The sequence below is a fragment of the Apaloderma vittatum genome, unplaced genomic scaffold (assembly GCF_000703405.1).
Source record: "Apaloderma vittatum isolate BGI_N311 unplaced genomic scaffold, ASM70340v1 scaffold8320, whole genome shotgun sequence".
NCBI classification, from domain to species: domain Eukaryota; kingdom Metazoa; phylum Chordata; class Aves; order Trogoniformes; family Trogonidae; genus Apaloderma; species Apaloderma vittatum.
In genome coordinates this window covers 1,667-26,203 of record NW_009694990.1, presented here as the reverse complement: position 1 = coordinate 26,203, position 24,537 = coordinate 1,667, and the positions used below count along the sequence as shown (strand labels likewise).

The 24,537-nt window shown below is 40.3% G+C and overlaps 1 protein-coding gene across 1 annotated transcript in view; it reads left to right on the top strand.

Annotated features, from left to right (window-relative positions):
* The window catches only part of KAT6A (K(lysine) acetyltransferase 6A), a 37,098-nt gene extending 13,266 nt beyond the window's left edge, over positions 1–23,832 (top strand). The window contains exons 2-17 of the mRNA XM_009869499.1: positions 1,543–1,651; positions 2,217–2,332; positions 2,590–2,671; positions 3,447–3,582; positions 5,397–5,710; positions 6,881–6,999; positions 7,932–8,047; positions 8,620–8,761; positions 9,191–9,352; positions 10,285–10,378; positions 11,572–11,803; positions 12,888–13,101; positions 14,108–14,405; positions 14,490–14,800; positions 15,614–15,929; positions 20,576–23,832. Coding sequence (XP_009867801.1) covers positions 1,543–1,651; positions 2,217–2,332; positions 2,590–2,671; positions 3,447–3,582; positions 5,397–5,710; positions 6,881–6,999; positions 7,932–8,047; positions 8,620–8,761; positions 9,191–9,352; positions 10,285–10,378; positions 11,572–11,803; positions 12,888–13,101; positions 14,108–14,405; positions 14,490–14,800; positions 15,614–15,929; positions 20,576–23,160 — 5,346 coding nt within the window. The 3' untranslated portion in view covers positions 23,161–23,832. The remainder of the gene's footprint in view (positions 1–1,542; positions 1,652–2,216; positions 2,333–2,589; positions 2,672–3,446; positions 3,583–5,396; positions 5,711–6,880; positions 7,000–7,931; positions 8,048–8,619; positions 8,762–9,190; positions 9,353–10,284; positions 10,379–11,571; positions 11,804–12,887; positions 13,102–14,107; positions 14,406–14,489; positions 14,801–15,613; positions 15,930–20,575) is intronic.
* Positions 23,833–24,537: the final 705 nt, after the last annotated feature.

Genomic DNA, 24,537 nt, shown 5'->3' with positions numbered 1-24,537 from the left:
CGCCCCGAGGCAAACTGCTTCATTTAATGTACTAGACTTTTTTAAAGTGTGTCAGAATATATAAGTGGTTTAACTCCAGGTTTTGATTTCCAAGAGCCATGGCAGTTTCTTACAGGGTATTGTACCACCAAAAAAAAAAAAGGGGAGGGGGAGGTTTGAGGCAGATAAAAAGAAATAATGGGTCAAAGCATATGATTTCCTCCTGGGAAGAAAAATTATTGTAGTCTCTCAGACCAAAAAGTCAAAGTGGTGCTCTCAGCAACATTCAGTGATGCTGGTAATGTAGCCTGCACTGTTGAATTCATTTTGCTGGAGCCCTTTTTGGGATGTGGTGGCGTTAGTGGTTTTTGCCATCAGGAGAAAGGTGGTAGCTCTAAATATTGCTCAGAGGGGCATAGTCATCTGCAGTCTGCTCTGAGCTTGGATGTCTGTCAGACCTTCAGGCAGATTACTTTCAGAAATTATATTCATTGATATGTCACTTGCGTGTTCGTATATGACATAGCGGGTGGTATCACCATTCGTTGCTTCTGGCTTTTCTGCGCCAAAATGAGTAAAATTGCCATCAGTCTTATTCTGCTCTGCAAAAACTATTCCAAAGTGCTCTGTATACAGTTTAGCAACTTGATATTTTAAGGCAGCTCTTACAAAAACTAATACGAATAGGAAAAAAAAAAAAGGTAGGAAATGTTTATTCTTTTTTCGCATCATTTACAATTTTATTGTCTCCCTGCAATGAGCCTTTTGCCACTCATGTCTTCCTTCCCATTCTTATAGGTTGTTCTTTTCTCTTTGATTTTCTTACTTGCCCAGTAATAATTTGTTAATTCTGTCCTTCATGTACACCTAATTCTGTCCTTCATGTACACCTAACACAGCTGGCAAAATCTTGCCATCTTCTTGTCTTCTTTCACATGATTTGTCATTCCATGGTGCCTGCTGTGACATTGACCAAAGGGAAGAAATATTATACTTTATACTTAATGCTTTGCAGGGGATTCCATTTTTCAAACTACATCACTGTAGCGTATGATTCCTTAAGAAGTAGTAAATCTGTTCTCCTTGATTTCTTAAAAAAAAAAAAAGGGCAAAACATATTTACCAAATGCTGCTTATGTGTTCTTTACATGGTGCCAAAAGTTTGCGTATCTTATCTGTGGTTGCGTTGTAGTTCATTCAAACTAAAGGGTGGCTGTTGGGAGGACGGAGCCAGGCTCTTCTCAGTGATGTCCAGTGATAGGACAAGGAGTAGTGGGTGCAAGCTGGAGCACAGGAGGTTCCACCTGAACATAAGGAAGAACTTTTTCACCATGAGGGTGAAAGAGCACTGGAACAGGCTGCTGAGAGAGGTTGTCAAATCTCCTTCTCTGGAGGCATTCAGAACCCACCTGGATGTGTTCCCATGTGACCTGCTTTAGGTGATCCTGCTCTGACACTGGACTAGATGATCTTTTGAGGTTCCTTCCAGCCTCTAACATTCTGTGATTCTGGGATTTGCTCTCTTAATATACTCAGTGCTTTTGGTGTCTGTTTTCCTCACAGCCGGTTGCTGAACCAATTCCAATCTGCAGTTTCTGCCTTGGTACAAAAGAGCAAAATCGGGAGAAGAAACCTGAAGAGCTCATCTCTTGTGCTGACTGTGGCAACAGTGGTAGGTGACCATTTACAGTGCTGCTAGTAATAACCTGTCCACTTGAGACAGAAGAGCTTGGTATGGTGACTGCCACTGCCCCGTACGTGTGAGGAGTATGCATCTAGTAAAAAGCTTACTCCTTGAGGCAAAGAACTCTGCTATAGTGACTGCTGACCCATGTACATGGGGAGTATTCATCTATGGCATATAATACCATTAGTTCTGAATCTCATGCTCCCAGAGAGGAGACAGTTAAGCTACCCAAACACAAATAGTTCATTTGGCTCCTGAAGGTTTCCTTAAAGATGTTGTAATGGTGATCAGTTTTATCATGTGTCTCAATCCTGTTATGAAAAATTATCTTTGTGTTCTTTTTTATATGGGCTTTCTGCTTGCTATCTAGGGTATTGTTTTTGTGTTACAGGTAGATGAGAATAGAAACACCTACAAATAGGAGTGTCTGGATAACCAAAATTTTGCATGGGAATACATAATTAATAAAGTAATCTCTCTGTGAGCTATCTGTGACCATTAATAGCAGTGGAATTGTTTTACTGGTACTATTTTCTCCTTTTTTTGTTAGGTCATCCGTCCTGTTTGAAGTTCTCCCCAGAGTTGACAGTTCGAGTGAAAGCTTTGCGATGGCAGTGTATTGAGTGCAAAACATGCAGTTCCTGTCGAGATCAGGGAAAAAATGCTGTGAGTACAGTGGAATATGCTCTGAATGAAGAGGTACTAGTCTTGTGGATGTTCTGTTAAACTAGAAAATAAAATCATTCTGGAGTCAAATATTTGCAGCTTTCATTTCAGTCTGGTAATCTTTGAGACCTGTAAAACACCATTGTATGTCTGTAGTTGAAAACTATGTGCGTGGTGTCCGAGATGATGACAGAATAATGAAGGGGTTGACGCAGATGCATATCTAAAGAGAGATTAACTTTATCTGTCCTCAACAGGATAACATGTTATTTTGTGACTCATGTGACCGTGGCTTTCACATGGAGTGCTGTGACCCCCCTCTGACAAGAATGCCAAAAGGTGAGGACTTCATCATGAAAAGCCTAATTTAAAATGGTACTGGAAGAGGTCAGTGGGCAGAAAGTGCTTTCACGTATTTGCTTTCATAAATTTCAGATTTTTCTCCTCTGTTAGGTACATTTAACCTATTCTTACAGAGCTGCTTTTCAGGTATTATAAACTAGAGAAGGGTCAGAGCTTCGCATTGGGATTTGCCAATGTCTCCTGCTTCCTGTACATTACTATGTCTGAAGGGTTCTGAAAAACAAAATCTTTGAAGTTTGAGATTGCAGATTAAAATTATCAGCTTCCATCTGAATGAATAGGCTTGTACAAAAGAAAGAGATGGATTTAGGAGTTTTTGAAGTCATATGCATTTGAACAGCAGAGAATCCTGGCTCTTCTCCATCAGAAAGCAGGTTATCTATGGAAGATTTTTCTCCAGTAGTTAGAAAGAAATATTCCTATAAAAGGTAGTTGATGGTTACCATAGTCATAAGCAGAATATGGAATAATTAATTGTGTGACTTTTCTATGGTTTTCTGATAATGTGCCTTGAATTAAAGAGACTTCCTGCATGGCTGTGGGAAATGTATCTGGGAGGCATGTGGAAAATTAACTGGACTTGAGTTTAGAAGTGGAACATATGCATAATTTTTCTTATGTGTATATGTGATCATTGGAGCCTTTGGTAGTGTTCCTACACTTTCCTTCAGAAGGCCTGGGACCTGTAATTCTCCTTTTTGTCCTATATAGATGTCCCTTACATTCAGTGATGAGGACTTGTGTCTTATAGGTATGTGGATATGTCAAATCTGTCGGCCACGGAAGAAAGGAAGAAAACTTTTACACAAGAAGGCAGCACAGATAAAACGACGCTATACTAACCCAATAGGACGTCCTAAAAACAGATTAAAGAATCAAAATACAACGTAAGTATCTCTATAAGGATGAGTAAAATGTGAGATTCTGTAGGACATCATGTATTTCTGAGGTGTCTAGTCTACTCTGTGAGAAGACTTCTTTTACCATGAAAAGCTTTCAGTTATTCTTTAATACAGAATTTCTGAAAAGTGCTGTGAAAGACTACAAGTAATGTCAGTGCTTCTTCTTTGCCTACATTTTTGATTCCTTGTAGTAGCTTACTAGTTATTTTTTTAACTATTTCCTACAGTCATAGATGAATTTTGCCGTTGGTGTCAAGTTTGTTTTGCTGGATGGTTGCTTCTTTCTGCATTATCGTTTTGCTTTGCATTTCTCAAGAACCCTTTCTGATGTTTAGAGACACTAAATAATCTACAAAAAGGCATATGAAGTTGTTGTTTAACATATTCATATGTTTAACATATTTAACATAGTTAACATGTTTAACATATTAGGGGGCCGGTTAGCTCAGTGGTTTGAGCACGGTGATGACAACAAGGACCAGCACTGAGGTTGGGGGTTTGATTCCCGCTCGGTCCCCATGTGTTGCCTGATCTAGTTGAGAGGTGGTGTCCTGCCCAAGACAGGGAGGTTGGACTAGATGATCTCTAAGGTCCCTTCCAGCCTAGGCCATTCTATGATATTCAGTCTTAAACTGCTGCCAGCAAATATTTGTCCCCTCTCTGATTCCATTACACGTGTTTCTGTGCTTGTGGAGCACTATTGTGTTGGGACGGATTGTGTGGCCTTGTTGTAGTTGTGGGGCAGCTGGTCGTCAGGCAGTTAGATTTGGGGGGTCAAGAATTCTTTGGATAGCTGTTCAGCCAGAGCAATTTCCTTGAGTTAAGATTGCTGTGCAGTGCTTGTTGTGAGGTAGCACTACTGACTGTGGAGGGGACAAAACCATGAAGGAGTGTATCACAAGAACTTCTGGTTTGAGCGTCAAGTCAGCTTAAAAAAAAATGCTGAACTACCACTTGATTATAACCAATAGCACCAAAAGACATTCTGCAAAAAAAGCACCTTATTAAGTTTAATACTTATAAAAACATAGAGGGAATGACTGTCTTAAACATGCTATTTTTTTTCAATCTTATGATACCTTTGCTTAGAGGAACTCCTGCTGTAATTCAGAGGGGCAAAATGCAGGTTAGCTTTCTGCTGTTGCAGTTTTGTCTCTTAAATTTTATTTCATATTTAGTATTGTAGCTAAAACCAGTCAGCTTCCTGAAACAGCAGTCTGTCTAGGGCCGTCCCTCTGAGAAGTGTTAAATACTCAAGTTACCTCAACAGAGTTTTAAAATTTCCAGCGTGAAGAATGGCAGCTGGTTGGAGATCAACACTGTTTTCTGCCACGATGACAATCAGTGGTGTAGGTTCTTAGCTAATGTGCATGTCCGATGTGCATTAACTTTCTGCGTAGTTGTTATGACAATTTCCTATCAGTAACTTTGGCAAGTATAAGTGTTTAATGAGTGCATAAATTGAAACCTTCTGTGCAATGTATTCATTCTGGCTACTAATTTAAAAATTCAATGTTCTATTAAATTTGGTGAAAATCTATTGTTTATACTCAAGTTAATTGCACATAACGTTCACTGCGGAGAAAAGTAGTACAGTACTTTCACTGAGATATTTAGAATCCTGGCTTCTCGAGAGTACACTGGCTCTTGACTGCTCCTTTATAACTAAATTTTTCAGTTCACAATTAGCTTCTGTGTAATTTATAAATAAGTACGGAAGATGGTAGTCCACCTTGCATCCCAAAACAAACCACCTTACCAAGTCTTCTGATCATACCATTCCCCTTCTCATTCCTTAGATCAAAAGGCCCTTTCAGCAAAGTCCGAACTGGCCCTGGTCGGGGTCGGAAGCGTAAGATCACCCTGTCCGGCCAGTCAGCATCATCAGAAGGAGGATACCTGGAGCAGACTGACGTCTTGGACTTCTGCGGAGATGGCAGCACCACTCTGAAGTTTAACAAGAAAACCAAAGGGCTTATAGATGGCCTTACTAAATTCTTCACTCCTTCCCCTGATGGACGAAAAGCTCGAGGGGAAGTGGTAGACTATTCTCAGCAGTACAGGATCAGGAAAAAGGGTACCAGGAAATCTAGCACTTCAGAATGGCCCACAGGTAAAGATTTTTCACCCTGCCAATGTAAGTATCCTGTACACCAAGATGTTCGAGGGCTAGGATATTGAAATGAATAGAATTTTTAGAGGCTGGAAACTTTGAGCTGAAAGTTAATGCTCAAATGCAGTTACCTGTGGTGATTTGAGGCAGAATACTGGTTGGAAAGCAGAAACAATCCTGGAGACCTTTGCCTCTCTGTATATGATGGCAAGGTGTGATAAGGGATTAAATGATTAGTGTGAAGTAAAATGCCATTTTGTAATGAAGGGATTGCAATAGCTAAATTGCTAAATAATGTTGTATTTGGAAGAAGTAGTGTAGAGAGTGGTTAATGAAAATAAGAACAGCAAGGTAGAAGTAAGAAGTGGGAAACAGATAATTAAAACCAGTCTGACAGACCCATGGGTTTCCAATCTAGGGTACAGTCTTGCATGCAAATGTTTCTTAATTTTCTCAGCCTTAGAGGAGGCTGCTTTGTGCAGTTTCGCAGCTACTTGCTTGAGAACGTCCCTCCTTTTGAATGCAGTTCTGATTTCCCTGTTTTCTTTTCTAGCTTAAGACATGGATCTATGACTGGACCTTGATTTAATCTCTGTATTCAGATCTTCACAGCCTTGTTGAATAGTTTCATAGCTTGAATTGTTCTTAAGCAAGCAGTGGAAAATACTCCACAGTAACATACAAAGTTCACAGCTTTAGAGGAGTTATGTGCATTAGCCTTTCTGGTGCTGGAAGAACAATAATGTATCTTAATGCTTTGGGGGTGAGGTGAAGTGTCTTGTGGGTTTTGTTTGCTTTTTTTGGGGAAGGGGTGTTTCCTGGGTCATGAACATAAGTGGTCCTGGTTTTGGTTGCACCAGATACAGTATTTAAATTGTCGTGATCCTGGTTTTTGAGAAATGGGCATAGTGGTAAGCCATTTATACAAACATTGTAAAAAACGCCTTCACGATACTATAAATATGGAATTGTTGAGTTTTGCACCTTTCATGGTCACAAATCCACGTGTGCTTCCTTCGTCATCCCAAATTGGAATAGAAAAATCCCATTCAAAAAATCCCCAAACTTGATGTGGTGTCTGAATAGAGGCAGAAGGTGTTTGTTACTGCACTAAAAAGCAAGTACTTTCCTGTAAATGTAGGTGAAGACAATTTTATTTCTGATTTACAGACAATCAGGATGGCTGGGATGGAAAACAGGAAAATGAGGAGCGTTTTTTTGGGAGCCAAGATGTTTTAACTGAAAAAGACATGGAGTTGTTTAGAGATATTCAGGAACAAGCACTGCAGGTAAAGTTAAATTTTCAGTATCTAGCAGTAAGTACCACATCTGATAAAGAAATTTAAACAAACCCTAAAACCCCAGCCCAACCCAGTAACAAAAACCAACAAGAAATACAGCCTCCGGGTGAGTCGGTCTGTCGTAGAAGCTAATGCACTTGATTTCGGCTGCTCGAGAATGATGCAACACTGACCTCGAGAGCTGAAGGGTGATGTAAAAGTTAACAGAAAAGTTAGCAGAAGAGGTTAAGGTGGACATCTAAAAAGCCTTGAGGGCTGTGGTTTTAGTTGTGTCAAAACACAGGGCTATTAAATAGCTGGTAAAACGTGGACTGTTAGTAAAATATGGGACTCTGCTAGCAGCATGAATCACATAGGGGCTCTAGCTAATTAAAATATTCTTTTTCTAGATACTTCACTCCTTATAGAACAGGATAGGACATTGCTGTGTGTGTCTATATGCTGTACCCTGAATATTGTTTTGGTAGATCCTGCATTCACAGTATTACTTTCAGTGTCGGAGCCAGGAAGACATTATTGTAGTGTTAGATACTTGACTATTCTAGATCTTAACCTCAGGAGCAGTTTATATGTTTCTGTTCATGGCTATTGAAAAAAACAAAAAAGGAAATAGCAACAGGTCTGAAAAAAGATTGTCTTAATTTTTACTGTGTACTAATTTGTATTTAAAGTACATGCAACAGTATGAAAGATAGTGGAGGCATGTGGTATGACAGTGCTTACTAATTCTTCCTTTTTGTGAATCACATGCTTCTTGTAGTGTGACTGGTACTGGCCTTTAGTGTCAGCAACATCTACATCTTTCTCATTCTCTGTAAGTTCAAGTAGGATGGACTGCGTAGATAAGAATGCTTTAATTTACTTCATCTTAGAAGTCTTCCACTTGGAAATTCATGAAACCTTTTTTCTCTCTTGCATAGAAAGTAGGGGTGACTGGGCCTCCTGATCCACAAGTCCGATGTCCCTCTGTGATCGAATTTGGGAAATACGAGATCCAGACCTGGTACTCCTCTCCATATCCGCAGGAGTACTCAAGGTACGACTGCACATTGTGCTCCTTGGTTCTGCTTCAGGGTTTGTGGGAAAGCTGTACTCTAGCAGTGTAGAAATCTTAGGAAGATTCTGTTTGAATTTAGGACAGAAGCAAAGTACACAAAATCCAGATAGTTTTCATGATAGTTAATAGACATGCTAGGATATTTTCAGGCTGAGTCAAAAAGTTGATAAGCTCTTTGCAACCTGCATATGCTCTGAGCATTCGAACTGCTACAGGAATATGTCACTAGATGGAAAGAAAAGGAACATCTTCGCATAGCTAGTGCAAAACTGGGAGTATTTTTTTCTGTTTTTTCTAGGATTTGAATCGATACGTGTGTTTCTTCTGACATAATAAAGTAAAAGTAATTGTGCCGGATATTAAGTACTCTTTTTTTAAATATGCATTCATTTCAGAATAAGTGCGTGCTGTGGTTTTGGCCTCATTAGCACATACACAGTGTCAGTATATACTGGGTTCATTTTCATCAAGTTCTGCATCTGTAGGTGTGAAGAATTTTATGCAAAAGTCTGTATCTTCAGTCTCTGATCTTTCTTTATCTTTTCTTACAGGCTACCCAAGTTGTACCTTTGTGAATTCTGTCTAAAGTATATGAAAAGCAGAACTATTCTCCAACAGCATATGAAAAAATGTGGCTGGTTTCATCCCCCAGCCAATGAAATTTACAGAAAAAACAATATTTCAGTCTTTGAGGTAAGTTAGAAACTAACCCACTTGCTTTTGCCTATAAAATAAATTCTTTAGCACCAAATCATGTCGTAAGTTTTCCATAGTCCTAAAGATCTTCACTCGTGAAACATTCAGTTGCTAAGAGTGAAGGCCTACAAGCAAGCAGTGGGAGCTGACCTCACATATAGATCACCCGTAAAAACTGTGTGAGAAGGCTCGCTTTGTAAAAATGCCTTTTCATTTTAGGAAAATGAATTTTAAGTTCTCTCTTAAGATAATGAATGTGACTTGGTCATAGTCTTTATGTTGTGGAAGTTTTAAGTCCTTTGAGATGCTACCTGATACAGAGAAGTCTTCTCTGATGTTAGGCATTTCAAAACTACGGGGATACCCAGAGGCTTTGCCTTGCATGACAGCACATGGAGTGACAAAACTTCTCCTCATTTTTGTAAGGTTGATGGCAATGTCAGCACTATCTACTGCCAGAATTTGTGCTTGTTAGCCAAACTCTTCCTGGACCATAAAACTCTGTATTATGATGTGGAGCCATTTCTTTTCTACGTGCTGACACAGAATGATGTCAAGGGCTGTCACCTTGTTGGCTACTTTTCTAAGGCAAGTATTTGAGTATTTCAGACTTGGAACTGCACTTGCTATGGTGAGAAATACCGCTTCAGTCTTTAAGTTGTTGTAATTTAGGCCCTTGCATTTTAGATGATTATGTAATCTAGGTACAGACATCTGTTGCAATTGGATTTTATGTATGATACCAGCAACTTAAAAAACCAAGTTTCCTCATAATTTTGAATAGCATATGTTCTCTAAGGAACTTGTACTGCAGCAAGTGGCTAAAAAATCGCAACTTCAAATAGACCACCACCGCTCGTGGTGATGGTGGGTAGTACTGTTTGTGAGCTAAACTGTTACCAAGCCATTCTGTCTCATCTTTCTTTCTGTAAATAGATTGTTTTCCAAACAAGTTTGGCAATTTTGCACCTGAGTTCAAAGCTTTTTTTTTTTTAATGAAAGAGGGCCAAGAATTCAGATACACCTTTTCTTGAGATTTCTGTCTGTAATTGTCGTACTTATTTTTACATAGCTGTAATTGAAGCTTTCCTTTTTGGTCTTCAGCTGATTTGAGATTAGATTTTAATATGTTATGTTTATAATGTTTAAAGATTTACTGGAATACGGCAGTCTTTTTCAGTGAATTTAGCAGCTTTCAGATTTATGCTTTGAACTTTATCTGCCATGCGGCAAATGTTCTTTATTGTATTGATCTAAGAAGGTGGTAGTTATGTCAAGTTTTCATTCTTTTTTGGTTTTCTGAACTGAAATGATGGTAACAGAGCTTTAATACTACTTTATCTTCTAACGTCTTTCCTTGGGTCATGCACATAGTTGTTCCTGATAAACTTTGACTGTTTTGTTATAGATGTAATTAAGGACTTGTACAGAACAACTGCTATATCTCACTGGACTTTTCTTTCTGTTTCTCTGTCTCTTCCTTTCTTTTTTCAAATTTGCTGCTGCTTTTTTTCCTACAGGAAAAACACTGCCAACAGAAGTACAATGTTTCCTGTATAATGATTCTTCCACAATACCAGCGTAAGGGCTATGGCAGGTTCCTAATTGACTTCAGTAAGGAACTTCTTCTTCACTTTTTTTTCAGTCTTTTTACATTTTAAAGAAAGGCTTATCTGTGGAAGAGGATATTTTGCAAATTAAAAAAGTCTCAGGATAAGAGATTGTAAAACTCACAAAATCATTTGAACTTCACAATTCATTCTTACTGTTGGAAGGCTTCAGTTCTAAAGGCAAATTGATAGCGGTCCTCCTAATTGCCATGTTTCCCATGTAAGCAAGTTATGGTGGAAACTATAGGCATGTGTCAGTAGAGTGATTTTGGTAGAATTACAGAATCACAGTTTTAATGTAGCTTTGAGCGCAACAAAACCAGACATACTTAGGCTCTGACCATTCTCAGATTCATACATGGATCTCAGCAAGCTCATGGGGAAACTTGCCCCTGTATCTATATTATTATGCTGAGTATAATCTCATATAGCCCTCCCTATGGACGTGCTAATTTTGGAGTTAATGTCCAGAGGAAAAATACTACTGGTATAATTACATGAGAATGATTTTGCTGGTAAATATCCTTGTGTACATAAGTTGTTCTCTTAAAAATATTGATGAAACAAAGAAGTTCAGTGATGTATCTTGAGAAATCAAAAAATGTGGGCTATATTAGAGCAGCAGAGAGAAGACACATTTGTCAGCTGGTTCCCACCTCCATCCTTTGTCATACTGGCAAGGATACAACCTCTTGGTCTTTGCTGAACCTGTGTTTCATATTAATTAAGACTGTGCAAATAGAGCTTGGTACCCTCTAATATGGACCTGAAGTTTGACAGTAGAGGATTTTCAAGAACGTTATCTGCCATACTAGTTTTAAATGGCTATAATATGTTTTCCTTCTGTCATCTTCAAAACTGCTATTGTGAGTGGAAGATGCGCAACAGACTCTGCACTTCAGGCTTAGTGTAGTTTATAGGTAGGCAACTGCTGCCACCTCGTGGCATTGCCCATAGCCAGTGTCTGACCGCAGTGTAGTTTAGAAACCTCATACTCTAGCGTTGAATAACAGGAATTTAAAGAAACAAAAAGAAATCAGATGGACCACTTAGTGTATCCTTCCGAATTATAATCTATGTCTTGTAGGCAACATTCACCTACTTTGTGAAAAAATGCCTTTATAGAAGTTGGGGTGGAGACAAGCTTTATATGCTAATCTTTTAGATTTTAATTCTTTTTCCCTTGTAAATCTTCAGGCTATTTGCTTTCAAAGCGTGAGGGTCAAGCAGGATCACCAGAGAAGCCTCTATCAGACCTGGGGCGCCTCTCGTATATGGCGTATTGGAAAAGTGTAATATTGGAGTGCCTTTATCATCAACGTGACAAGCAGTTAAGCATCAAAAAATTGAGTAAGCTGACTGGAATCTGCCCTCAAGATATCACTTCCACTCTGCATCACCTACGAATGCTTGACTTCCGTAGTGATCAGTGAGTACAGGATTCCAGTTGTGTTTCCAAATAGTTTCATGTGTATTTCAAATTTAATGATGTTTGGAGACAGCTCACGTCTAATAAGCTTGATTGTATTTAAGACTTAAGTGTCCAAATACTGGCTGTAGAGATTTATGGTGCTCGTGTTCAGTGCCAAAGCTGATGTGGTTTTCAGCTGTGTAGCTCTGCAGCTGTGAAACTTCTGAGTAATTTGCAGCCAGGAGAGAAACCAAGCTAGTCTCTTGGCCATGTTCGCTTCGAGTCCCTCGGTGTAATCAGTCTAACATATTCATAAAACAGAGCAAAGATCAGCAACTTCCCTTCTCTAGAGGGAAATCTATTCCTTTTTGCAGTCACTGAGCAGGTAATTGTTTCCCTGCTTTTCTCTGTGCCTCAAAAATGCCATTAGCTGTGTAGATTAACATGGGATGCTTGACAGATCACTCAGAGAAAGGAGGTGTGGGTGCAGAGTAGAGGTAGCGTGCTTGCCCAGCTGAGTGTACAAGTCAAGTGAAATCCTGAGAATTACTCTTGGTTCAGACCTTAGCCGTTTGAGGAATGGGGTTGTATTCTGTTGTGTTTCATGTTAAATTTGGAACTTATTTGGGAAACATAAAGTTTGAGAACAGTTTTTTGTCCTCATTTCACAATATACTTTAAATGGTGATATTACTCCCAGCCTCCTGAGTAAAGTCCACTCTGGTAGGGGGACTGTAACTTTTTTTAAGCAGTCCTTTTATTGCCATTCAGTATCTTTCAGCTTATGTTGCCTGTTCCCCAAATGGCATACCCCCTGTCCATTTAACACGTACTAAAATCATATTCACGGTATCCATGGAAGAATAATGGCTTCATCATTAACAAGAAGTGGAAAGAATGTTCTCAGTTTTAAGATGCTTTCTCTGGTAGTCTGAGAGTACTGCAGATTGTACAATTTTAGTGAGCTTTCTGTCCTCTCTAGTTACTTGTGGCAGCACTGATTGAAAGTGTGCAGATTTTCCTGTAATAACTTGTATCTGTTTCACATAGCGACATGTACAGTATGTAGTCTGTTGTTGATCAGAGTACTATTACTGTTTAGATTTGTGATCATTCGTCGGGAGAAACTTATCCAAGAACATATGGCAAAGGTTAGAAATAATGTCCGACCTATAGATGTGGATGCAGAATGTCTGCGTTGGACACCTGTTATAGTTTCCAACTCAGTTGTCTCTGAAGATGAAGAAGAGGAGACAGAGGATGGGGAAAATGAAGAGCAACAACAGCAGCAGAAAGAAAAAGATCCAGAGACCAATGTAAGAGTGAAACTGTTAATTCTGTGTGGTATATAATTTACACTCAGTGCTTTTGCAGGCAATGCTAACAAGATTTAAAATGGGAAGCTTAGGCATTTGGCATAATCATAAAAAACAATACAGTCATGATTAGTTTATGTATATTTATAGTTTCAGATTAGAAACTAAAAATAGGAAAAACATTGATGTACAGTCTAGAGAAAGGTTAAAGACTATCTCTGAAAAGAGTAAAAAAGGCTATTTCTGCCTTTAATTATAGTGTTGGGTGGAGGATGCAGAAGAACAATAACAAAAAAACCCACAATAAAAAAAAAACAACAACCAGGCAAACAACGTGCCTGCCTCCCACTCTCATGCAACCTGGTCTCTCTTCAAAGTATTGAAATGGATTTAGATTTGAAGGACCCAGCCTTTCTGGGCATAGATGGAAATGAATCAACAAGAACTTTACCATCTTTCTCCCAAGGTCTTTGCAGTGTACTTTTGCAAAGCCACTAATAGCTTTAGAACTACTGCCCACAGAGCAGCGAAGGCTTCTGAAACTCAGGCTGCTGTCCTTGAAGGATCGCATTATCACATCAGATGATGAGCACTAAGAGTACTGAGAGGCAGATTATGTGCTGTTACTATATTTGCATTAAACTAATTGTGCATTTTAAGGGGAAAATAGCTTCGTGGTTTTCTCACTTTTTTTCTTGAAAATTACACAAATACTGTGTTTGGATGTAGCAAGATGATGTTTGCATTCCAGCAGGCACCTGGGTATATGCTGCTTACTGAGGTCACTTGTTGGGAAGCCAGCTGAGGTACATAATCACCTGGGAGGAAAGGAGTAGCAGTTAGCACTATTCAAATCCTGAAAAGGACGGTTCTTTTGTTATTCTTAAAAGTCGTTCTCCTTAAACTTCTCGAGTTCTTTTTCAAAAGCTTTTGTGGAATGGAATTCAAAAGAGACATGCATCCTTGAATAGAAAGTGAGAAATCTATTTGTTTTTATTTAAAACAGATGGTAAAATCTGTGTCATGGGAGAAGAAAGAGCAAGAGCCATACTCACCTACAGAGAGTGAAAAAAAGCCAGACATTGTTGCTCCAGCCAATTCTGCAAGGCCAAACAAACACATTTTTCCCCTGGATAGTCTTCCTGCAAACAGTCAGCCATCACGAAGAGGTCGATGGAACCGCAAGGGCAAAAAACTTCGGGAGCCCTATTGTGAGAAAGAGCCAATATTGCCCATTGAGGACGGAACAGCAATTCCCAGTGGGCGATGCAGTGAATGCGAGGAGAAATCAGCAGCCCCACGAGGTCGGTGCAGTGACTGTGAGGAGAAGTCGGCAGCCTTGCAAGGAAGATGTGGTGAATGTGAGGGGAGGTCTCCAGCCTCAAGAGGCCGGTATGCTGAAGATGAGGAAAAATCTGCAGTATCCCAGGGACAGTATGGCAAAGGGGAAAAATCTGCAATTCCCCGTCGACGGTACAGTGAAGATATGGAAAGGTGGAAAGGACAGCTGAAAAAGAACACAGAGCCACTGAAGTGTAGGTTCCCAGAGGACTGTGACAGATTACCCCGCCGCTACAGTGATAGCGATAGGGTACTTCTGAGGTGTTTTAGTGAGAGTAGTGAAGAGGAAGATGATGAGCCTGTGAGTCCTCGGTCAACCTCTCCACCTGTTCTCACCAAGCCAACATTAAAACGAAAGGTGTGTGCCCTATTCCTTGTTCTCCTTGACTATGTCATGCAGTCTGTTTTGTCAGTATATTGGTGCTTTCTGAAGGATTGTGCGATTCATGAGGTATATGTTAAGTGTATAGATAGCATCTGCTCAGTGTTCCAGAAATCTGCCTGGAGGATACTTTCCGCTACCTTTTTGGAGCGGTGGGTTTTATTGAATCAAAGGTAGGTTTGGTTGGTTTTTTCTTAATTCTAACTTCTTCCTTTTTTTTTTTATTTTTCTGTCTTGGCTATTAGCCAGTCACTCAAAATAGAAACAGGTGTGGTCCTGTCCTACTTTTAAAAGAAGCTTGCAAAGCACAAATGCTATCTAAATGACTAAAATAACAGCATAAGGTCTTTGAAATGTTTTACCATGGAGATGTGAATTCTATCAAAGTGACCAAGAAGATCGTCTCTCTTTTGGATGCTGCACTAAGAATTTTTCTTTTATATCATCTTTGCAGCTTATTCTAAACTATTCACATCTATCTTGTAGTGTATCTGAACTTTCAGTTGTTATGGAAGGGCTGTTATCTTCAGCTATTTAAATGGTTTATACTATTACACGAATGTCAGTCTACAGTCTGCATGGAAGTCAGTTGTCTTGCCTTGTATTTGGTATCTGTCTAACTGAACACAGGTGCTGGTCGGTACTTCTAGTGAAGCCTGGATTCTAGAAAGGAGCTCTCTGGTTCTGCTTAGAATATTGAGCTCTGTTCTTCATGTTTTCTGTTTATCAGTATTTTATTTCTACTACATATGATAAAATGTCTTTTCGTGTCTCACCTTCTACTTTCAGAAACCAATTCTTCATCGGAAGAGGCGAGTCCGCAAGCGTAAGCACCACAACAGCAGTGTTGTCACTGAAACAATCTCAGAGACCACAGAAGTATTGGATGAACCCTTTGAGGACTCAGACTCTGAGCGACCAATGCCTAGATTAGAGCCGACATTTGAGATTGAGGAGGAGGAAGAGGAGGAGGAGGATGAAGAGGAGGAGAATGATCTTTTGCCCAGTGGATACTTTCGTCACTTAGCCCCACCAGACACACTCAGGCATAGACCCTCTTCTAAGAGGAAGTCCAAAGATGAGGAGGAGTCTGATGACACTAATGGTATGTTGCGTGGTATGCTGGTGAACCTTTGATATAGATGTGTCAGTGAGTGCTAGATGATACTAGCTTAGGACAGAGCAAACTACTTGTCTTGTAACTTCTAGACAAAATGTAGCCTTAGGCCTAAGTTACAAGTCAAAGCAGCCTCAAACATTCCCAAGTGTAATGAAAATGTGGTGCATGCTTTTAACTATCTTATTAGCCATGACCTGATGATGGGGTATCCTTTCGATTCACCTTTCCTAGTGGGGTTGGTATGTGATTGTGTAAAAACCTAATCAGGGTCACCTACAGAAATAAAACAGAAATGATTTGGAGAGCCCTCAGTTTTCCGTAACAAAGAGGAAATAATAAATTGTCTCTTCTGAGATCTTGTTCTTCATCACATTGCATGTCCTGCTTCTCAGCTTGTTGTATCTCCTTAAAGTTCTCTGAACCTTTAGTTCATAATATTATGTGGTTGGAACTGGTTACTTAGAGTATACCGACAATTCAAAAGAAACATCTGTCATTCAGATGCTCCCTTAGTAATATTCATATATTCTGGTCTCTTGATGGTCTCCATGCTGCAAGACAGCCAGATGAGTAAAAACAAAGAACTGTGTGAAAGAAGTATGGTGCTGTTATCCCACAATAAAAAAATCGATACTGGATCAAACTCATTAATTTGTGACTTTCAACTAGCCTGTGGTTAGCAGTGGAGAGCTTTTCTTTAAAAGTACTTAAATACTGAAAGCAACAATATGACTATAAGCAGCATACCATTCATTTAGCATCAGTTACCTTAAAATCCTTTTAACTATGTAAATTTAATGCATATCTTGATGTTTGCTTAGTGGGGATATATGCACAGCCAGCTTATACCACTGGTTTTTTTTTTAAAATTCTGTTATCGGATTACTCATGGAATACATTTTTTTTATGGTACTGCAGTACCATTAATATAACTATATAGTTGGGAGAAGATCTGTTAGATAAGCCGTTTTCAGTCTTTTTCATTTGTGCTTTTCTGAATGTTTTCTGGTGGAGATGCAGATCCCTTTAGAGATATATTGTATATATCGCTTTAGAAAATACATCAGTGATTTGTAACCATCTTTTGCAGACTACGAAGAGTCCATAGAGTGCCCACTTTTCTAACTCACACCCGTTATATACTAGATTAGTGCTTTCTGTTCCCTTGTGTCACTTCTGTTGCTTTTTTTTTTCCCTGAACTTCTGCAATTTTTTCAGAACCTCTGAAAAAACATTTATTTTCGATTACCTAAACATTTTGGCACATGGGTGTAATCAGTCATTTTAAACAGTTGGCCTTTTCTGATAAAAAAATTAAGCTTGATGGAGGGGGGCACCACTGTCTTATGAAGATTCAGAAATATAGTATTGTGTTCTTTAATACTTGGTTCAGATTTAGACTATTTTAATCACAACTATGAGTTAGGAAGCGTAGGGTTTTTTGTATGTTATCCCATCACTGCAGAAACCTGCTTGTTATTTCCTTTAGATTTTTCCCTGTGCCCTTAGTCCCTAGCTGAGGCAGTGCCTTCAAAGTGGTTTGTGGTTTCCGTGAAATGTAACATCACAGTCTTTTAAATTTAAGTGTCTGATGAGAATTTGAATTGGTTCTTGTTGACGTCAGGGCTACAGTGAGAATGGACAGTGGGCTGTGGCGATTTGAAGACAGTATTTAATCAGGGTCAGGCATTCTGGAAGACAGAGTGTGTTCTATGGTGTAGAAAACAAAGCTTGTCTCTCTGTATTCTGCCAATTCTGTGCAACTTAATGTTCCCGTGGGGGAAGACAGAGCTCTGTAATAGAGTGGACTGTATTATTTTGCTTTTCCTAATTCTGTAAATTCTGCTGTGACTGTGAATACTGTAAGGATCTGTTCAAGCTCGTGTGCACGCTGACCTTTTACTAACTGAATGAGCACACACGTGTTTCTCGGTATCCTAAAACACAGTGCACGTGAAATCTTGAGTGGTCATCAAACCTGTATTCTTTTGTGAAGAGAGTGTCAAGTGCATACGGTAAAAATCATAGTCACAGTCCCTTGAGGCTGGAAAGGATCTCTGGAGGTCATCTTGTCCAGCCCAAATGCTTAAGAAAGGCCACAGAGCCAACTGCTCAGGACCATGTCCAGAGGGCTTTTGAACATCTCCGAGGAGGGAGACTCCACAACCTCTCTGGGCACCCTGTTCCACTGCTCAGTCATAGTAAAATGTTTCCTGGTGCTCAGGTGGAACCTTCTGTGTTTCAGTTTGTGTCCAGTGCTTCTGGTCTTGGCACTGGGCACCACCGAAAAGAGCCTGGCTCCGTCTTCTTTACACTCTCTCTTAAGATAGTTTTACACACTGAGAAGATCCTCCTCTGAGCCTTCTCTTCTCTAGTCGCAGCTTTCTCAGGCTTTCCTCGTCAGAGACATGCTTCAGCCTTCTAGGCAACTTACTGGCCCATTGCTGGGTTCCATGTCTGTCTTGTGCTGGGGAGCCCAGTCTGGACACCTTCACTATTACATTATTTTGGGAGATCATTTACTGTTTTTTTTGTATTCCTAAAAATAGTAAGTCTCTGACAGTACAGATAAAAGCAAAGAGTCTTTATCTAAGAGGTGGTAAATCTGATCCTCTGTAGTAGATAGGAAATGTGAAGATGATTTTTTTATTTTTGTAAAAAGGATAAATGTAAAGAGGCGGATTATTTTTTGAAGGGCTCAAGTGTTAATGCTTTAAATACTATGAAAGTAGTGTTTCCTTCTTCCTGCCCAATGATATGCTGACCATGGGAGATCCTTTCATTCCTTTATTCACATTCCAAATATTTGCTTTACGGATGACTTCAATGAATTGTTGGATTTTGAATTCAGTATTTGGTTACATTAATTTTTTAATACCCGGTTTTTTTTCAGAATGCTTCTCATCAGAGTTACTTAAATCCCTGTCTGAGCAAGGGGCAGGAGTAACTCAGCTGTCTTGTGATTAGGTTCTAAGAAGCATTTGTGAACTACTAGGACTTAAAACGGAGAACTTAAAACAGCTCTTCCTGAGAAATTGGTAGCATGGAATCAAGATGGTAGAAAGGGCAAAAATGTGAATTGGTTGATAAGGGTAATTGGTGTTACCTGCTTAGTGCTTTGAGAGGTATTTGACTTAATCTAAACCATTTGCTTAAGCTGAAGTGTTACAGAATCAAGCTACTGCGTATTAATTAAATCAAGCTGCAAAAAAGGGATAATTAAGCAGCTTTGTTATTAGTGGGGTGCAAGGCAATTGGACTAGTTGATCGTTGTAGGTGTCTTCCAACAGAACTACCCTATTCTAGGGGAGAGCGGTCTAGATCTTGTGTCTGGCTGTACTGCTAAATAGCAGCAAAAAAAACAGAAGAAAAACTAGCAGCTGACAGAAGAGGCGATTTGGTAAATCAAGTAAAGCCTAATTCACTGACCAGGTCTGTGAGACAATATTTGAAGGTCATGTCCAGTAATTAGCATGGTTTTCTAGCTGAAAGCCAAAGAGATTCAGATGATCCTTAAATACAAGAACAGGCATTCTGTCTTTCCTTTATTTGGCTCCCTTTAGTGAAACTACTACAACCGTCTTGACTCAGTTATTTGCACTTACTAAGAGTATTGATAAATTAGAATAGTTCAGAGAACAGTTGTGCGCTGATTAAGACACTGGATCAAATGTTCTATAATGATATGTTCAAAGAAAGCAAAAAAGTGATTTGATGAATTTACAAATTACTTCGGTGTTATTTGGTAAGAGAGATTTTCTGCCTAGCAAATAAAATGAATACAAAAGCAGATTAAGGAAATTCTGTCTCTGAAGACAGAAATTTGGACGATAAACTGAATATCAATTAGTGTCAATGATTAAATGTTGTAGTAGTTTACTGTCAGTTGTGTAAAATGTCACTGGCTATCTTGACAGGTTCAAAAGGAAATTAATTCAGGGAATGCCTTACAGTATTCAGTAAGTTCTCAGTAAATGACCACATTCCTCTCTGGCTGTATAAGCTCTGAACCTTTTCTAGTGTTTGGGAAGTCGCTAAAATGCAAAAACTTGCTTCATCAAATAAAAGTCAGATGAGAGAGAAGTTCAGCTTCCTTTTAATGATTCCTCATTTAAAAAAAAAAAATCTGGCCAAATTCAATCATTTATGTATTTCTGCTGGCATTTAAAAGCATAAGCCAGGAAAAAAAGTTAAAATATTTCCTTTCTTCAGCAGATGCACGAAATGCAGATCTAAATGGAAACATGCTGTTATTGCAACTTCATGTGTTGCCCTAAACTGGAACATTTTCATCTGAGAACATGTATAATGTATAAATAAAATTTGTAAGCGGTGGTGAGTCTTTCCAGGACTTTATCCTTATACCCTAGTGTTTAATTTGAATTGTGTATTAAAGGCTCAGAGCTTTGACCATGCAAAATCTTGAAAGCATTGGTGTTCTTTGAAAATGTAATGTGCAGTGTGATTGCTAATGAGCAGACCTTGATCCTTCTTGTTACCCTTCACAATAAATCTCTAAGCTAGTTATTGATACCTAAAGTTGATAAACATGGGAATGCTTGGGAAAGCTTCCTTGAACGCTCAGGTCAAACAAAAATGTTTGAACAGTATCTTTTAATTTGTGTTTTCAGGTAACCCAACTTTGAAACCATTATCTATGCTGAGAAAATGTGAAGCAAAGGATTCTTCACTTGAGCCAGATACTTCTACACCCATGAAAAAGAAAAAGGGCTGGCCAAAAGGAAAAAGCCGAAAACCAGTCCACTGGAAGAAAAGACCTGGTCGAAAACCAGGTTTTAAACTGAACCGGGAAAAGGTGCCACCATCAGTTCAGGATGAAGAAGTTGATTCAGTGGTAGCTAATTCAAAACCAGGGCGTAAACCCAAAATTTCAGATAAAGAAGAAAGTATTGAGCAGAAAGAAGAGCTGCCTCTTGCTGAGGAAAAGAAGGAGGAAGATGTGAATATGGAAGCAGAAGAGGTAGGAGAAGGAGAAGAGGAAGATATAGCCAGCAATGAAGTAAGAGCAGTTTCTCCTGTGGACAGCAACAGTAGTCCAGTTCCAGAAGTAAAAGAACCTGAGATAGAAGAGGAGATAGAGGAGAAGCCACGGGTTTTAGAAGAGCAAAGGCAATCAGAAGAACAGCAGGAACAAGATGAACCTGAGCATGACCATGAAGAAGAAGAGGAAGTTGCAGTAGTGACAAATCAAAATGAAGATCATGATGCTGATGACGAAGATGACAGTCATCCCGAGTCTTTGAAGAAAAAAGAATTAGAGGAACAGCCTGTTAGAGAAGGGGTGAAGGAGGAGCCTCAGGTGCAAGAATGTTTTTTAGAAACAAGCATACCAAGCAGTAAAGAAGATGCAAAAGAAAAAGATGAAGCAGAGGCGGATTCTGAGGAAGAGCAGGCTTCCAATGAGACATCGATGGGCTCGGAGCATGTCCCTGGGTCTGAAGATGATCATGAAGAAGAGCAGAATAATAAAGAAGGGTTAATTGAATTAAAAGAGGAGGAAGAGATTCCTCATAGTGAACTAGACCTTGAAACTGTTCAAGCAGTGCAGTCCTTGACGCAGGAGGAAAGCAATGAGCATGATGTAGCCTACCAGGACTGTGAAGAAACCCTTGCAGCTTGTCAGACTTTGCAGAGTTATACCCAGACTGAGGAGGATCCTCAGATATCGATGGTTGAAGATTGCCAGGCCTCAGAACACAACAGTCCAATATCCTCTGTCCAGTCCCACCCCAGCCAGTCTGTACGTTCTGTCAGCAGCCCAAATGTGCCTGCTCTGGAGAGCAGTTACACCCAGATAAGTCCTGAACAAGGATCCTTGTCCGCACCCTCTATGCAGAACATGGAGACCAGCCCCATGATGGATGTGCCTTCAGTATCGGACCACTCTCAGCAGGTGGTGGACAGCGGCTTCAGTGACCTTGGCAGCATTGAGAGCACTACAGAGAATTATGAAAACCCCAGCAGCTATGACTCCACTATGGGAGGCAGCATTTGTGGAAATAACTCTTCCCAGAGCAGCTGTTCATATGGAGGACTGTCCTCTTCTAGCAGCCTCACACAGAACAGTTGTGTTGTCACTCAGCAAATGGCAAACATTGGCAGCAGTTGCAGCATGATGCAACAAAACACTGTCCAGCCTGCAGCAAACTGCAATATCAAGTCGCCTCAGAGCTGCGTAGTAGAAAGGCCGCCAAGCAACCAGCAACCGGCAACGCAGCCACAACAGCAACAGCCTCAGTCACAGCAGCCACAGCCCCCACCTCCACCCCAGCAGCAACCTCCACTGTCTCAGTGTAGCATGAACAACAGCTTCACCCCAGCACCTATGATCATGGAAATACCTGAATCAGGAAGCACTGGTAACATCAGTATCTATGAGAGGATTCCAGGGGATTTTGGTGCTGGGAGCTATTCGCAACCATCAGCCACGTTCAGTTTAGCCAAGCTGCAGCAGCTCACGAACACCATTATGGACCCTCATGCCATGCCTTATAGCCATTCTCCTGCTGTGACTTCCTATGCAACCAGCGTCTCTCTGTCCAACACAGGACTGGCTCAGCTAGCCCCCTCTCATCCCTTAGCAGGCACACCACAAGCACAAGCCACTATGACACCTCCACCAAACCTGGCGCCCACCACCATGAACCTCACGTCGCCTCTGCTCCAGTGTAACATGTCTGCTACCAACATCGGTATTCCGCACACGCAGAGGCTGCAGGGGCAAATGCCAGTCAAGGGGCATATTTCCATTCGCTCCAAGTCAGCACCACTGCCCTCTGCGACTGCACACCAGCAGCAGCTCTACGGCCGCAGCCCGCCCGCAGTTGCCATGCAGGCTGGTCCCCGTACGCTGGCTGTTCAGCGGGGTATGAACATGGGGGTCAACCTAATGCCGACCGCCCCCTACAACGTTAACTCCATGAATATGAACACCCTGAACGCCATGAACAGCTACAGGATGACACAGCCTATGATGAACAGCAGTTACCATAGTAACCCTGCCTACATGAACCAGACAGCACAGTATCCTATGCAGATGCAGATGGGAATGATGGGGAGCCAGGCCTACACCCAGCAGCCTATGCAGCCAAATCCTCATGGAAACATGATGTACACTGGCCCCTCCCATCACAGCTACATGAACGCTGCTGGGGTGCCCAAGCAGTCTCTCAATGGACCATACATGAGAAGATGAGCAAGATGAACTTGCATCCTAAAAACTGAAATATATATAAATAAAGGAACGTTTTATACTGACGAACCAGAGAAAATGGACTTTTTTCCAGTTAAAATATTGCTGTAGATTTAGAGAGATTTTCTTTGGTTTATTTTATTTTTTAGGAAGCCTGGTCTTTATTTTTTGGATTTTTTTTTTTTGTTTTCTTCACAATCCTGAAACATTTTACAGCTAAAATCATTTACAGATGTTTTTTAGAGGGGAAAACCTGCACAAAATCTTTTCATAATTTAAAAAGAGCCTTACTTTGCTGACAATGTGGACAGAATATGTGTAACAGTGAAATCATCTTCCTAAATTTTTTTTCAGATGTACGTCCTTCTCCCTTCCCTGTGCCCTTCTGTATGCAGTTTCTAGTGCTGCAGTCATGCAAAATGTTTGACATCTCAAAGAATAATAACCCTTCTCTCTAAACCCCACCTGGCATTCCTACTTCTAGCAGGAGGCACTTATTTGGGAGACTTGGAAGGGGACACAATAAATGAAGCTCTTTATTACTGCAAGTCAGGGAAAATTTTTCATTTTCCCTGACTCCCTCGCCCTCAGTAAAATTTGGAGTTACGTGTAAACAATAAATTTTTCACATTGGTGTTTTTTGTAGATGAGTTAATTGAAATTGTATGTCTCATGCTGAAAGTATTATGTAACTAAAATGATCCCGTTCACCACCCAGACATGCATGTGCACCCACGCGTGCGTGCCTGCACACGCGCTCTGTCGCTGAGCTACTGGAAGCATCTCCAGAGAGAGCTGTTTGTATCCCTTGGGCAGTCGTGAGGAGGACAGGGTGGTTAATGGTCTGCTGGGACAAGGAAATGGTTGCGGGCTCTTCTGGTGACATGCTAGTCTGCCACAACTCTTAAGATCCCGAACTCTGCATTAGTATGTACTTGGAAATGCTGAGGGTCTTGGCTCTGAGTCTTTTGAGTCAGGCTGAGCTGAAAAGCAGCTGTTTCCAGTGGTCTGCCTCTTAATCTCCTTACTTAGGTGTTCTTGGAAGATAAAGGATGTGTTTTAAGTGACTGGATGAGAGCCCTGTGGTGTCCTTGTCACTCTTCCCTTCCTCGTATGGGGTAGGAAGTTGCTGAGTGTGCCACTCTCTAGGGCAGTCAGTGATGTTTTCCCTGATTCTCCCACTATGTTTGAGACCCGTTTTATAGGAATAGCCACACTTCTTTCCTAGTGTGGGAAAAGAAGGGAATCGGCCTGTTTTACAGGAGTGAAACAGTCCAAATACCATAGCAGGACGCAGGAGGCAGGATTTTGCTGTTTATTACCGCATAATCCAATTTACATTCTTTTTGACTACACTGCTGGCATGTCACCCAATACAAA